The sequence below is a fragment of the Dipodomys merriami genome, unplaced genomic scaffold, assembly GCF_024711535.1.
Source record: "Dipodomys merriami isolate MVZ:Mamm:240054 unplaced genomic scaffold, mDipMer1.0.p SCAF_336, whole genome shotgun sequence".
NCBI classification, from domain to species: Eukaryota; Metazoa; Chordata; class Mammalia; order Rodentia; family Heteromyidae; genus Dipodomys; species Dipodomys merriami.
This window is the reverse complement of record NW_027204893.1, coordinates 331463-346382: the sequence shown is the minus strand read 5'-3', so window position 1 is coordinate 346382 and position 14920 is coordinate 331463. Positions and strand designations below refer to the sequence as shown.

At 45.3% G+C, this 14920-nt stretch overlaps 1 protein-coding gene and 1 long non-coding RNA gene across 4 annotated transcripts in view; one reads left to right on the top strand and one right to left on the bottom strand.

The window, feature by feature from the left end:
- LOC138803173 (tubulin polyglutamylase TTLL11-like) overlaps window positions 1-14920 on the bottom strand; it is a 236386-nt gene that overhangs the window by 141544 nt on the left and 79922 nt on the right. For 2 of the 3 annotated variants that reach the window (XM_069987001.1, XM_069987003.1), the window contains exon 5: window positions 9198-9773. The exons of the other annotated variant lie outside the window; for it this stretch is intronic. In XM_069987001.1, the coding sequence (XP_069843102.1) occupies window positions 9198-9773 (576 nt within the window). The remainder of the gene's footprint in view (window positions 1-9197; window positions 9774-14920) is intronic. 3 annotated transcript variants of the gene reach the window in all.
- Window positions 1-14920, top strand: part of LOC138803174 (uncharacterized) — a 44605-nt gene that overhangs the window by 8713 nt on the left and 20972 nt on the right. The window lies entirely within an intron of this gene.

The window sequence follows — 14920 nt, the reverse complement described above, 5'->3', positions numbered from 1 at the left end:
TGTCCCTGGCCAACCTGTGAGTGGTAGCCTTGTAAGAGGCTTAGAACCTGTGGCAAATCCACTCTGCCTAGACTCTTGACCCACAGGAACTATGAAACTGAGCACTGAGTTTAAGCTACTTATTTGTCAGCAACAAATAACTAATACCTCATCTCTGTTCTCTGATACCTATTTTGCTTCCTGCATTCCTTATCTATCCAGTCACACATGTCAAAACTTCTCCCTTCACTCCTTACATTTAGCTGGTCACCAAATCCTATTTGCTCTGCCACCTCAGCTTTCTAGATCTGGCCCATTCTCGCTGCTGGAACCCTACAATGGGTCTGCACCATCTCTTACCTTTTACCTGATCTCAAACTCACACTTTTTAAAACCCTCTGGCACAAGAGGATGCCAGAGTAATTTATCTACAACGCAAATAGAATATTAACGCTTCTCTGTGTAAAAATCTCCACCCACAGGATGAAGCTCAAGTTCAATGGCATGTCCTCCAAATTCTCCCACTCTCTTGCTTTACCTCCTCTGTTCTCCCGGCTCTTTTCCTCTTCTTGTTTGTATTTCTTGAGCACCTGCTAAATACCAGGCACACTTCTAAGCACTGGGGATAAAAAAAAAGCTGTGTACAAAATAAAGATCCTGCCCTCTGGGAGCTTACATTGTAAAGGGGAGAGAATCCACGAGTCAGTTAATGATTCAGTCATGGGGGGAAAAAAAACGGAATATAGAACATTTCAGGAAGGGGAGGGTTTGATCTAGGCCAGGAGAACCTGGGAGGGCCTTTCTAAAAAGGTGACACTTGTCATCCTATTGTCCTCTGGCTCACACAGTTTCTAATGAGAACATTATGCTTACTCTTTGTTCCTATAAACTTAATGGGTCTTTCCTCTGGCTGCTTTAAAGATTTTATCATTATTGGCTCTCCGAAAGAAGTTGGTTGTAAGCTGTGTGTGTGTGTGTGTGTGTGTGTGTGTGTGTGTGTGTGTGTGTGTGTGTGTGTGTGTGTGTGTGTGTGTGTGTGTGTGTGTGTGTGTGTGTGTGTGTGTGTTATTTCTTAAACTTCTGGGAAGGCAGAGAGAGATTGGTGGGGATATTCACTCATCCTTCTTCTCCCTCCCAATCCTCTCTCTGACCCACCATCACCAGGCCATAAAGGTCTTTCTCAACTGCTGGCAGTCTGGACAGGATGGGAGGGGTATTTTTTTTTATCCTTTTCAACAGTATTGGAATTTGAACTCAGGTCCTTCTACTCTCAAGGCAGGCTTAACAACTTGAGCCACGCTGTCAGGGCTCCCTACACCCACCTGAGTTATTTTTCTTATAGGGTCTCACATTTTTGCCAAGGGCCAGAATAGCTATGATCACAGGCAAACACTACCCTCTCCCCGCCCCTCCTCCACTATTGTTGGAGACAAGGTCTCTTCTCTTTATTCATCCCAGATTCTCAATCCTCCTGCTCCCTCCCATGTAGGCTACTGCCCTAGCTTCCATAGGGATATTCTAGACCTGGATTATATCCACACAAACGTGTTTTCATACAAATGCTTCTACTGGTCACTTCTAATATCTTTTCTCTAAGGCCTGGCCATGGAGAGGCCAAAGATATCATCCCACTTAAGCCAAAACACAGTTCCAACTGTGTTAATCCATTCTAGAGACAACGTTTTTGAAAAGTACACATGACTCTGCAGTTCTGCCCCTCCCATCATTTTCTTCTGTTGAATTTTGCAAAAATTCTACGGTCATGTCTTCACGTTCATAAGGGATGGCTTTGGTGCGAGGTTTTCTGTTAATCTCATCCAGTCAAGATTTCATTTCAGAGGTAATATTTTCTTTTTGTTGTTGTTTTGTTTTGTTTGAGACGCAATCTTACTATATAGCCCCAGGCTGGCCTAGAACTCACTATGGAGCCCTAGGCTGACACTGAACTTGTGATCCTCCTGCCTCAGGCTTCTGAGTGCTGGGATTACAGGAGTAATACACTTGGATGTATTTTCTTCTCGAAAAGTTCCCCTTGGTTCTTTGTCTTCTATGTCTCCCTTCGTTAGCTAATCTTTTCCTTAAAATATTTGAAATAGTTAAAATAATTATATTTTCTCTAGGAGTTCCATCATTTCCATCCTACAAGTTCCAGCTAATAATTTTCCCTATTAGTATAGGTTCACTTTCCCTGCTTTGTGATTTTTTTTTGTAGTACTGGGGGTTGAATTTGGGGCTTTATGCTTACAAGTGCCCTCTGGCTGAGCTATATGTCCAGTCCTGTTTATTGCTGGTTACTTTTCCACTTCCTGCCCAGGTGCACACCTGGATCACAATCTACCTATTTAGCTTCTCATCGTTGTTGGTATGACAGATACTTGCCACCACATCCAGCTTCCCTCTGTGGAGAAGGTTTTACTAGGCTGGCTGTGACTGTGATCCTCTCCTGTCAGCCTCCTTCACAGGTTGGATGGACAGGCATGCACCACAATGCCCAGCTATGGGTAGAAACTCTTTTCATGAACTTTTCTGCTTGTACTGGCCGTGAACTGTGATCCTCCCATTCTCAGTTTCCTGAGTAGCTAATGTGAACTCCGGATGCCCAGCTTGTTTACTGATATTGGACATTTGTGATATTATAACTCTAAATATCTGGACTTTGTCTACTTTTTAAAGGGATGGACTTTGTTTTGCCCATCGGTTATTGGCAAGTGTGTTGGTTATTGTTCAGGGATACCTCGAACGCATCAACCAGAGAAGATCCACTGTATACTTTGAGACAGAACTTCTTTGGACTCTCTATTCTGTCCTTTCATAGCCTGAATGCCTCTCTGCCTCGTGTGAGCTCTTTGCTCAGTTTATCATTTTGTGGCCATACTTTGTCCAGCTTGGTGGATGAACTCATGGCTCAAGACTCAGGAGAGACTCCCAGCGACTTATGGAGCTTGTTTCCTGCTCAGCTCCTGGCTGTCCAGAATCCTGCCCTATAGTATCAGCTACTTCAGCCTTGCCAAAGCTCCCATCTCCATCTCCCTGCTTTCTCAGTGTCACCAGCCCCTGAGTGTCCCCCTACCTGCCTTATGGTCCAGACATTGCCTCCAGACAAGAGGCAGAGGCCGCCCTAGCACTCACTCACTTTGGTTTCTCTCCCTTTTCTCAGGGCTCATAATACTGAGCCAGCACCTACTGTCAAAAGCCTAAGCATTATTTCATATACCTACTCCTCTGTTTCTGGCAGTCTAGACTCTACCCGAATAGAGCCTCTGTTACTCCATCCTGACCAGCCCCACGCATCTCAGCAGGTAACACAGGAATAGAGACCAAGTGAGAGAATGTGTCTTTTTTTGTTGTTGTTTGAACAGCTGGGAAGAGCACTTCAGGAAGAGGGAACAAGAGGAACAAAGGTCCCTTTTGAATGACAGCAAAGAGTAAGCAAGAGGGGGAAACACAAAGGATGGATCAGGTAACATCTTGTAGACCATGATAAGAAGCTAGGGTTTTAAGAGCATTGGAAGTTTGAGCAAGAAAAGGAACTTGATCCAACTTGTATTTTAAAAGGATCTTTGGCTACAGTGAGAAAAATTAGCTGGAGGCAGAGGGGCAGGAAGAGGGCTGTCTGTGAGCAGGCTGTACTGGCAGTTCTAGCGTGAGATGGTAGCTACCCAGACCAGGGTGGGAGCAGCAGAGCTGGCTAGACGTGGTGACATTTGGGATGCATTTGAAAGAACATTTGCAGGGCTGCTGATGAATTGGCTGTGGGAAGGAGGAGGGACAGAAGAAATAAGGATGACTCAAGTTTTTGGTTCGAGTGACTCATTTAATGCCACTCACGTACCGAGATAGGAAAGACAGTGGACAGTTGGTCTAGGAGAGAAAACACAAGTTTGACTGAGACAGGTTATGTGTTTGAGCCCCATAGTTATCTCTGCCAGTGTTCAGTAGGATATCCCTACCTGGGGCTCTGTTGGAGACTAAGATTTTAGAAATACTCATTTAGGCATCAGTGACTTATAGATGTTTCTACAAGCCATGGGGATAGAGATCACTTAAGGAGTTAGTGGTAGATAAGAAGCTTCGTTTCCAAGAGTTGATCCTCCCAGGTCTGGAAGAAAAGGCCTGGGAGCAGTTAGGAGGGCAGCTGGGAGCATGTGGCATATGCTGTGCCCCGCTCCCGCTCAGCAAACCCTGAAGCGCCCGCCCCATGAGCACGCCCTCCTCTGGAGGCCTTGTTAGCCAGTTAATTCTCCCATTTCTGTGCCCCCACCATTAGGTATGTGCCCTAGGTGGCACGCTAACAAGGACCTCCGATCCTCAGCACTTCTCAAACCATGACACACAGCCATGCCTCATGGGAGGCCAGGAAAGGCAAGGTGCTCCTGAGGCGGGATGTGAGCAGCTCCTTGGAAGGCATTGGACAGGAGTGAGGACCAGTGAGATGATAAGACAGTAGGCTGGGCGGGTCAAGACCGAGAACAAGGGGTGGCAGGTGGTATCTAAGAGAAGGGAGTCAGATCTGCTCGGCAGGACCAGAGGCAGGGAAGCTGGACTGGAAGTGACCAATGCCAGTCTAAGGCTTGGTTTTCCAGGCTCTGCTCCTTGGTACATGGGTATTCCAATTACGGTTAGACTCTGACTGGGTCCTGGTTTCCTATAAGCTTCCTGGCACTTCCTCAAACACAACTTTGAGAAGTGTCAGTTACAAGCTGTATAGTAATTGCAAAACACTGTCATTTAGTGATTGTTGTGTGTTAGGTACTGTGCTCTTGTATATAGCTTGCTTTCTGCCTTATCCCATATTCCTTCCTCCTCCTCCTCCCCCTCCCCCTCCTCCTCTTACTCCTCCTCCTCCTCTTTCTCCCCCTTCTCTTCCTCCCCTGCTCCTGCTGCTCTTCCTTTCTCTCTTTCCTCCCTCTCTTTCCTTCTCTCCTTCCCTCCCTACTACTGAGGCTTGAATTCAGAGCCTCATATTCTCACCTGGCTTTTTCACTCCAGGTTGGTGCTCTACCACCTGAGCCACATTCCCACTTGTAGCTTTTTGCTGATTAATTGGAGATGAGTCTCATGGACTTTCTTGCCTGGGCTGCCTTCAGACTATGATCCTCTGATCTCAGCTTCCTGAGTAGTTAGGATTACAGGTGTGTACCAGTGCCTGGCTTCACACTGCTCTCTTATGTGAGCATAGCACAGCTTGGGGAGGTGGCCTCTGCTTACAGATAAGGCAACGAAGGCACATAAAGATCAACTTGCCAAGCCTACCAGCTAGAGTTGCTACAATGGGGAACTCAAATTTGCTGGAACTCAGGGTATTTAGAACAAACTCAAGGCCTTGACCATTAGGCTGCTTCTGGGCCTCCTTCCTGTGGGGGTACCCTGACTTCAGAGTGAGGAGCAGGTCACAGAGAACAGAGAACAAAGAGGTGGATCAACTTGAGGTTTAGGAAAGGTGTCTCTTATACACATGTAAGTTTTGGAAAGGGTATGGGCCAAGGACAGAATTAGCTACAGGGGACAACAAGAAGATACAATCAAGCCATGGGGTGGGAAGAACATTCTTGAAAACTGAGCTTAGAAACCTTTCCTTTGCATGTATATTTTGGCCACATGAATCATCTGTACACAAATAGACTTTGCTATTTAAGCCAAGGTCACAGCTCTGCCTCAAGAACACAGATTGGAGGGCATGTTGCTGGAGCTGCTCGGACAATGACAAGGGGGCCAGTTGGAATGCCAGGGCAGCCATGTTGCTGGGCAGCAGATGACAGGGAACCTGCCCACAACTGAGCAGTGCCAGCCACTGCTGGGGCCAGCGTGATTTCCCAAGTAGTTATTGTGGCTATGACTGGCAAGAGATGACAGTCACATGTTCCACCCAAATGTAATTTTGTTGGCTTGAGTTTATATTCTGGAATGCTGTTGTCTAGGCCAGGCCTAGGCTACAAGCGAGAGGAGCTTTTTTTGGGGGGAAAAAAAAGAGCTTCCTTGTTTCTAGGCAGAACATCACTGCCTGCAAAGCCCTTCTACCATCCTTCTCTCATTCCAATTTCAACCAATCAGGGAGGCAGGTAGGGAAACTGAACCTACAAAGATAAATTCAATAACTTATACCAGATCGCACAGCATGTGATGACGGAACTAAACCTTTGCTTTCCAAGTCAGTATGGGTATCTGCAACCCTGCAGATACCTAGCAAGTGATAGTCTAGCAAGTGATTAAAAATGCAAACAAGAGAACAGAATCTCACTTCCTCTCAATCACTACATGCCTAAACTGTACCATGAAACAAATTCTAAACATCTAAGACTTTATACCTGTCAGTGCACTTCACAACACTCCTAAAACGGTAGGTAGGAAGAAAGAGTGGGTGACTTATAGAGAGAAAAACAGAGGTGCTGGGTGGTAAAGAGACCTTCCAAGGTCGCAGCTGGGAGAAGCTTTATTTCTAAGCTCCAAGCTCTTCTTTTAGCCACATCCCCCCCTCCAGCCTAGAAGCATCCAGTGTGGTGAAGCTGTGGAAAAACACTCACAAGGCTGAGGTTCCATGTTCAAACCAGCAGCTCCCTCTGTCCACCCTCCTGTTCCATCCCAATAGCTGTTCATTGTTGCCTGTCCACAACAAGACAAGAAACAAAACAACCGTCCTGGCTCTCCTTTCCTGCCACCAGGACCATGCCAGGGTTCTGAGGCGTGGCTATGCTTTCTGGAGCATACAATAGCTGTCACAATGGAACAGATGTGGCCACACGATCCCCAGCATGACCCCTGGACGTGGCCTTATCACAACTCTTTCCTCTGACTTCAGTCTTGGGTGCACAGGTCAGGCCCCCACATCAAAGTCCTTCTCATTTGCTTTTCTAATGTCTCAAAGCACCTGCTGATGTGGTGCTGACATTCTGCCTGGGAACCAAAACAAGGCATAGAGGCCAGATGCCCAAGGACAGATGTCCAGATGACAATGATCTCCTCCTGGTACTGATCACTGCTTGGATCTCCCTCCCTAGGCTTCTGTGGCCTGCCTGGAGATCCTACTTCTGGGCACGAGCCCCGCAGAAGCCGCTCTGAGCTTGAGGCTGCACTTGGGGAACAGAGTCCTCTCCTCCCACTGAAGGAATGCCTGTCCATGGCAGCCACTGCCCCATTCCCTCTTCTCACTCATTCCATGCCCATCACCTTCCAGCCATAGACTGGAACCAATCATTGAAACACTGCATGGGATAAAGAAGAATGTTGCAGACCACACGCTTTATGACATTGCCTTGTTAAAGCTCAAAAACGACAACAACAACAACAACAAAACCCAATCCAAATGAGCCAATATTGCTTAGAAGTATGTTTGTGAATAATAAGAGCATTTAACAAGGACATGCTAAACCTACAACTGAGGATCCCCATTACCCTGGTGGGGGATGGGACAGGACAAATACAGTCACTAAAGAGCAAGGGTGGGAAGGTGGGTGAGAGATGATGGGCTTTTTTTGTGCTGCCTGGTTTATAAATATGTTCCATATATCAGCTGCTATTTTAAAGACCAGATGGGAAGGATCTTAGAGATGCTTCTTCTTCTTGTATCTGTTCTGATTTTGGAGTCTCTTCTGAGTGCCTGGCCTTGGTGTTCCCTGCCCTGCCTGGCCAACTAAGTGACCCGGAAGATGTTCTGCCCTTGTTCTCCATTGCCTTCCCTCCTACTTGCTAGCTCCTGCATCCTCCCTAGAGTCTGCAGTCCCCCGGTTGGGGGATATGATGGATCCTTTCAATGCCGGTCCTGCCTGACATCTCTGCAGCGTTTGATGCCACCTACTGGCCCAGCCCCATCTTCTGTGAACACCTCTTCCCTGGCATTTTGGGGGCCTCCCCTCTTGATCCCCCTTCTATATCTCAAGCACTTCTTGGCCTCCTTTGCAGGCTCCCTACCTCTAAGCTGTCCTTTAATTAAGCAGAGGTGCCCACAGGGGTGTTCTCTGACCTCTTCTCACCCACATCTTTTTATATCTTCTGTTACTGTCTGAATGCAGATGAGTTCTCATTTCTTTCTCCAGCTCAGGCCTCTATCTCCTGACTTATGCTGCAAATAGCTCCTTGAATTTCCCACTTTGGTACAACACAGGCACTTCAAGTCCAATTCCTGGCCTTCTCCCCACTGGTCTGGGTCTGGTCCTCTTCCTGTGGCCTCTGTCCAAGTAGCTAAGCCCACCTGCACTATCTACCTCAGTTCCTCTCTCTTCTCTGTCCCTTACCCCACCCAGTCACCAAATCTAGCCCCTCAATCTCCCTTAAATGTTGCTCAAATCTACCTATTCTCTACGCCTCTGCAAAGACCTTCCTATTCAAAGCCAGAAACTTTTGCTTGTGCAAAAGCAATTGTCTCACTGGAGATCTGTCTGAGACCAGCCTTGCCGCAATCCATTCTCTGCTCTGCATGCACTGTGTTCTTTGTGATGTGAAAATCAGAGTACAGTCAGTCCCCTAATTAAATTCTTCAGTGGCCGCCTGCCCTTCCTACCCTAAGGCTCTCCATGACCCTGCCCCCTCTCCCTACTTCCTCTTCTTCTTTCCTCATCTCTCTACCCAGCTCTTCCTCAAACCTCATCCTTCCACCACACTGAACCTCTTTCCAGTGTCTCAAACGCACTAAGCTTCCCTCTCACCTCCAGAGCAAAACCATGTCTCTACCAAGAGCACTGTGGCCCCTGCTGTTACCCAGTCTTAATGGCTCCATTTCTTACCTTGGGGTTCATGTGAACTACCATTCCTTCCAGGAAGTCCTCCCTGACCACTCTACTCCAACCCAGAAAATATAGGTCTGTTATTCAGTTCTAGTACATGGAACATCCCTATAATAATCCCTGTCAAAAGGATTTGTCTCTTACTGTGGATACTACTACACAGCAGGCATCAGGAATCTAACCTGCTTTCTCACCAGGACCTAGAGCAGTGCCTGAGCCCCTACTAAGCAGCTGATAAAATTTTTGAATGAATGAAGGAATGTATGAATGATACTCTGTATCACATCTGTTACTTGGCTGAATTCTTACAATTAGTACTATTACTTTCATTTTCAAGTTTCTCATGAGAAATCATATAGCTAGTCGACAGAAAGCAGGAAGTCAGGCCACGCTTCACACCAACACTCACATCAAGGCCCCCTTCATCCCATCAGAGGCCACAGAGCCCTCCCTGGGTCCCATCAAGGTGGAGAATTCAAGATGAGAGCTGGCAATGGTTACCTGGAAGCAGGTGGGCCCTGGCCGCCCCGTGGGGATGTCCAAGTGGTAGAAAACTTTGAGCTCTGGAGTCAGGGCGATGACAGTCTTGATCACCAAGGAGATGATGTCAGACCACACCTTCTTGATGTCCACACCCTTGGAAGACAGTCTATAAAGAATGCTAGAGAAAGTCCTCTTGCTGCCCGTGTTGGCACTGTCCGAGTGGATGAAGTTGTTGCTGTGGATGTTCAGCGAGTAGTTGGTTAAGTGCATAAAGACATGGTGCATGTTTTGGGAGTTAGGTTCCTGGTATGGCTCTGTACAAAATCTAGAGAGTCCATCTTTGGCTATATAAATCTCTAAGGGATCTAAGGACTTTAGTAAGACATACAGACGAATATCAAACTTGAGCTTGTCGATAAGGAGAGGTTTGCAGATGTATTCCTGGACCACTGCTGGCCTGCTCTGCAGGGTCCCAGTCAGACGGATGTCGCTGGGGTCTTTAATGAGGTAGATTCCATCACCCTGACAACCACCATCAGGCTTCACAATAAAAGTGGGCTTCCAGGAGGGGTCGCCTTCTTTCACCATTTGAACCTGTTGAGGGGGGAGAGTGGTTGGCATCATATTCATTTCTGTGCTAGATATCCAAGCACAGAAGCATCTTGGCAAACATTTGGTGGAGGAGCAAGAAAAAGTGATTCCCCCATTACTGAGTGCTCATTGAACATCTTCCATGAAGACAATGCTGTACAAGGAACTGAGATAGAGAATGGTCCAGAATCTCATGCTCCAGAGGACATGAAGAGAGGCACTAGAATGGTATCCACAAGGCATTGGTTCAGCCCTCATTTCCCCATTTATTAGCTATACCATTGAGCAAGTTTTGGAACTAATATTAAAGATGATGGTCTAATGCCATTTGTGAGTGTCTAAGATGCATCTGATACTGTATTTGGTACTTCACGTAAGTTATATCAACTAACACACACAGAATACATGGTTGTTCCATTTTTACAGGAAAAGAAACAGAGATGGTGCAGCTGTTAAGAATGTGGGTATTCTCCCAAAGAATATTCCAATTAATAAGTGAGAAAGTAAACTGATATTTCTCAAAATAAGTATACATGACCAATGTATTCACAAAGAAGTGCTTGGCTTCCTTAGCCATAAAGGAAATGCAAAGCAAAACTACACTGAGATTCCCTCTCACCCCAGTCAGAATGGCCATCATCAAGAAAACAAACAAAGAATGGTGGAGAGGATGCGCAGGAAAAGAAACCCTATACATTGTTGTAGGAATGTAAATTCAGGAAGCTGCTGTGGAAGTCAGTACGGAGGTTCCTCAAAAAAACAAAAAATACAACTACCTTGTGAACCTGCCGAACCACCTGTGGGCATACAACTGAAGGAATGTAAGTCAGCATATAATAGAAGTACCTGCACATCCATGTAACAAAACTATGGAATCAGCTTGAGATGTCCACCAACAGATGGATAAGGAAAATGTGATATGTACACAAATGGAGATCACAGCCACAAAGGAGAATAAAATGTGTGGGGAAATGGGTAGACTTGGAAATCATCACATCAAATAAACCATTTAATTCACATGTGGAATCTAGACTAAGGAAATAGAATGAGTAACAAGAGTATAAAATGGAGAGTTTTTTTTGGGGGGGGAGGGTGTGGAAATAGAATGAGTAACAAGAGTATAAAATGGAGAGTTTTTTTGGGGGGGTGGAAAGGAAAAAGAGAAAAGGGGAAATGAATATGATCAAAGTACTTTATTAAATGTATGAAAATAGAATAATGAAACCCATTAAATTGGTTCAGACAGGAAGGAGGGTGTATAAGAAAGAATAACATAGGGTAAATTTGATCAAAATACATTATATGCATGCATGAAAATACTGCAGTGAAGCCTTTCTATGCAATTAATACGTGCTAGCTAAAATTTTTTAAAAGGTTTCAAAAGTGTGTGGGTGTCAGAGTCAGACAACCTGGGCTGAGGTCTTGGCCCTGTCACTTCCTGTTAAGTGACTTGCCCAAGTTACTTGTTCCCTGTGACTTTCTCATCTATTAAATAGGAGTAAGATTGTTCAGAGGATTCAATGCAACAGCTAAGCATGCAGAACCTGACATGTTGAAAGACAACCAAAAGCCTAGCTACTGCTATTTATAACAGATGAAGTAACTTGCCAGCGAACAGGGGGGGGGGGGGGCGAGGAGGGGGAGGGGCAGAATCAGATCTAAAATCTAGAGTAATGACTTTAAAGCCCCATACGTTCCTCCATGTTCCTTCCAAACCCCCTCTGGGTCATTGTGAAGACTGGACAAGCTGAAATGTGCAGAGGACCAAGCATTAATACCAAAACGGAGCTGGTACAGGAGTGACAGGTGCTTTATCATTTACATAATCAGTAAGTTCATCTGGTAGTTTTGGCTGATCCTTCTATCTGGGGAGATCTTTTTGAAACTAGATTCTGTTACCTACCACGTTTGTTCTCTTCCCAGCCCAAGAATAGCAGGACATTCACATAAGGTATTAGTTAGGCATTTCCCCAGTCTGGATCTTACCTGTGTTTATGCATAACAAATATGTATCTGAAACCGGTGCCAGTGGCTCATGCCGGTAAATCCTAACTACTCAAGATGCTGAGATCTGAGGATCATGATTCAAAGCCAGCCTGGGTAGGAAAGTCCCTGAGAATCTTATTTCCAATAAACCACCAGAAAACCAGAAGTGGGATTGTGGCTCAAGTGGTAGAACACTACCCTTGAGCTGAAGAGCTGAGGGACAGTGCCCAGGCCCAGAGTTCAGGCCCCACAACTGACAAAAAAAAAAAAAAACCAAAAACAACAACAACAAACAAATCCCACAAATATGTATCTGGTTTCTCGAATGCTATGGCTTGAGTGTGGCCCCCAAAGTTCACATGTTGGAAACTTTATTCTCAGAATCAAACATTTATGGTATTTGCAAGCGGAGACTTGAAGTACTTAGGACTAGAGGAAAGGTCATGCGGGTGAAGTACCATGACAGCACTAGTGGCTCTCTGAGAGGAAGAAAGACTCCAGCCAACACTTTTGCTCTTCTGCCCTGCGATGTGACACCCTCCACTGTATTAAGATTTAGCAAGAAGGCCTGACAAGATGCCAGCACTTTGCTACTGAACTATACTGGGCTTCTCTGTTTATGGAACCGTAAGAAATACATTTCTTTATAAACTAGTTTCAGGTATTTAGTTATAGCATCCAAAAGTGGTCTAAGACATCTGAGCACTTATGAGATGTTTTATGTATCACTGCATATGCCACTTACTGGGGGCTTGAACACAAGACCTGTCATTTAGCTCAAGGTTGGCACTCTACCACTTGAGCCACATTTTCACTTCCAGCTTTTTTCTGGTTCCTTGAAGAATCCCATGGACTTTCCTGCTCAGGCTGGCTTTGAGCCAGGATCCTCAGATCTCAGCCTCCTGACTAGCTAGGATCACATGTATGACACATCCACACGTAGCCTAGCCCTGTGCAGCTCTGAAGACTGGATGGACAGCAATGGCAGAAGCGTTCTTCATCAGAGCAAAGGAACAGGAGGAAGTGAGAAGCTGGAAACAGAGGGAAGAAGACACCGCACACTCTGCAGTGTCTGGCAGGCTGGACTGGTGGCTCTGCCCCAGCACTGGACTCCCCTCCGCCTCCACCTCTGCTGTGTGAGCCTGGCCAGGCCATCTGCACTCTGCACTCTGAGTTGTACTTATCTCTTTGACCAGCCTATATTTCTAAGTGAGGCTTTTGCCGATTCCTTGGACACTATCAGTTATGCGGGGCTTGTAAAAGATCTTTAACAATGGGGAAACATTTAAAAGCCTTAATAATGGTCTACTTCTATTGTTTCCCCTTTGTCAGCAAGACTTGGGAATGGAACTTCACAAGAGATCAATGCAAGCCTCCCAGGCCCCTCCCCTGAGCCTGTTCTTGCTACAGTGACCTTGATATTTACGTAGTCATTTCATATTCTTCCAAGGTGCTCACACACATGGCCCTTTACAGTAAATAGGAGCATGCTTGACAAATGGTCATTATGGATCAGGAAGTGAAAAATGTCAACTTTGCACTGATGGGTAATTTTTCCCTCTGGAATGCTTTTGCTAGGCCAAGATACTAACTGTTCAATATATTATCAGGAGCAATATTTTCTCCTTTGAATTCAGCATATGCATCTTAAATAAATTAAACGACACGGTCAATAGTCGCTGTCATTCATTGCCTTACAGAATATTTCTTCTGGTCTTTTCTGAGTAGTAACTACAAATCAAGATTATTAATATGAATAGAATCGTTGAATGTTTGGAACTGAAAAGATCCTCAGAGATCAACACCACCCAATTCTCTTATAATGCAAAGGGAAAGTTGAGGATTAGAGAGATGACTTGATTTTTGCTTTGGATCCCATAACTGGGTAGATTGACAGGATGAGGACCTAAGGTCTCATGATCCTACCTCAGGATCACTGAGTTGTTTTTAACCTTTGACAAGGTACTGAAGGCCTCTTTTCCTGCTTACTATGCAAAAGACTCAACATCTCAGACAGTGTTGGCATCCACTCTCATAGTAAAGACTTTGACCCCTGAGCACAGCTGGACATCTTGGAACTGAATCCATGGATCCAGGGATGGCTGAGATTGCCCAGTTTCCAATCTCCTGTCAGGATTGCTGGTGTGCTAAAAGACAGGTGTAATCTACAAGCAAGCCTCAACATTGGTCAGAATGAAGTTCCCTTAGCCACAAGACCCTAGAGCCACTTCTTTAGCGGAAGAGAAATTTTTATTCAAGAGACACCCTCTTTTCCAATAACTTAAGAACAAGTATACTGATCCTTACTGAGAAGTTATGGACCAGAATAAAAATACACCTGGGCCCCAGCCCCAGATATTCTGATTTGATAGGCCTTGGCTGAGACCTGCGTGTGTGTGTGTGTGTGTGTGTGTGTGTGTGTGTGTGTGTTAGAAAAAACACTCCAGACAGTTTTGATGTGTATTCTCTCTGAGAAGCACTAGACTAACATGAAATCAAAATACAGTGTGAGGAAGACTTACACTTAAGCTACATCTGATCGTATCTCTAGCTTACCCAAAGCTGCTGTTGGATGTGAAATCCATTATCTTGAAACTGTATACATGGATGGCTAAAAGAGATACACGCAAGATGCTGCTGGATTACTTGGTGCTCAAAAGGGCTATTGAAAAATTTCTGCATCTTTTACTGCCCCCTGGTGGATATTTAAGAAATGAGTGACAGAGAGACAGAGAGAAAGAGAGAGAGAGAGAGAGAGACAGAGACAGAGACAGAGACAGAGACAGAGACAGAGACAGAGACAGAGACAGAGAGAGAGTGTGTATGTATGGTCTCCCAAGTAGTCAAATTCTTCTTAAGAGACAGAAAATAGAATAATGTTTACGAGGGCCTAGAGTAGGGGGCTGTAAGGAGTTAGTGTTTAATGGGCACAGAATACCAGCTTTGCAATATAAAAAATTTGTATAAGAGTTGGGAGCATGGCTTAAGTGGCAGTGCTCCTACCTGGCAAGCTCAAGGATTTGGGTTAAAATCCCAGTGCCACCATCATACAAAAAGAAGTTGAACAGAGGGAAGGTAGTAGCACTTGGCCAACAAGGTGAAAGTATTTTAGGCCACAAAACTTTAAACTTAGAAATGAATGGCTAAGCTGATACTCTTTTATC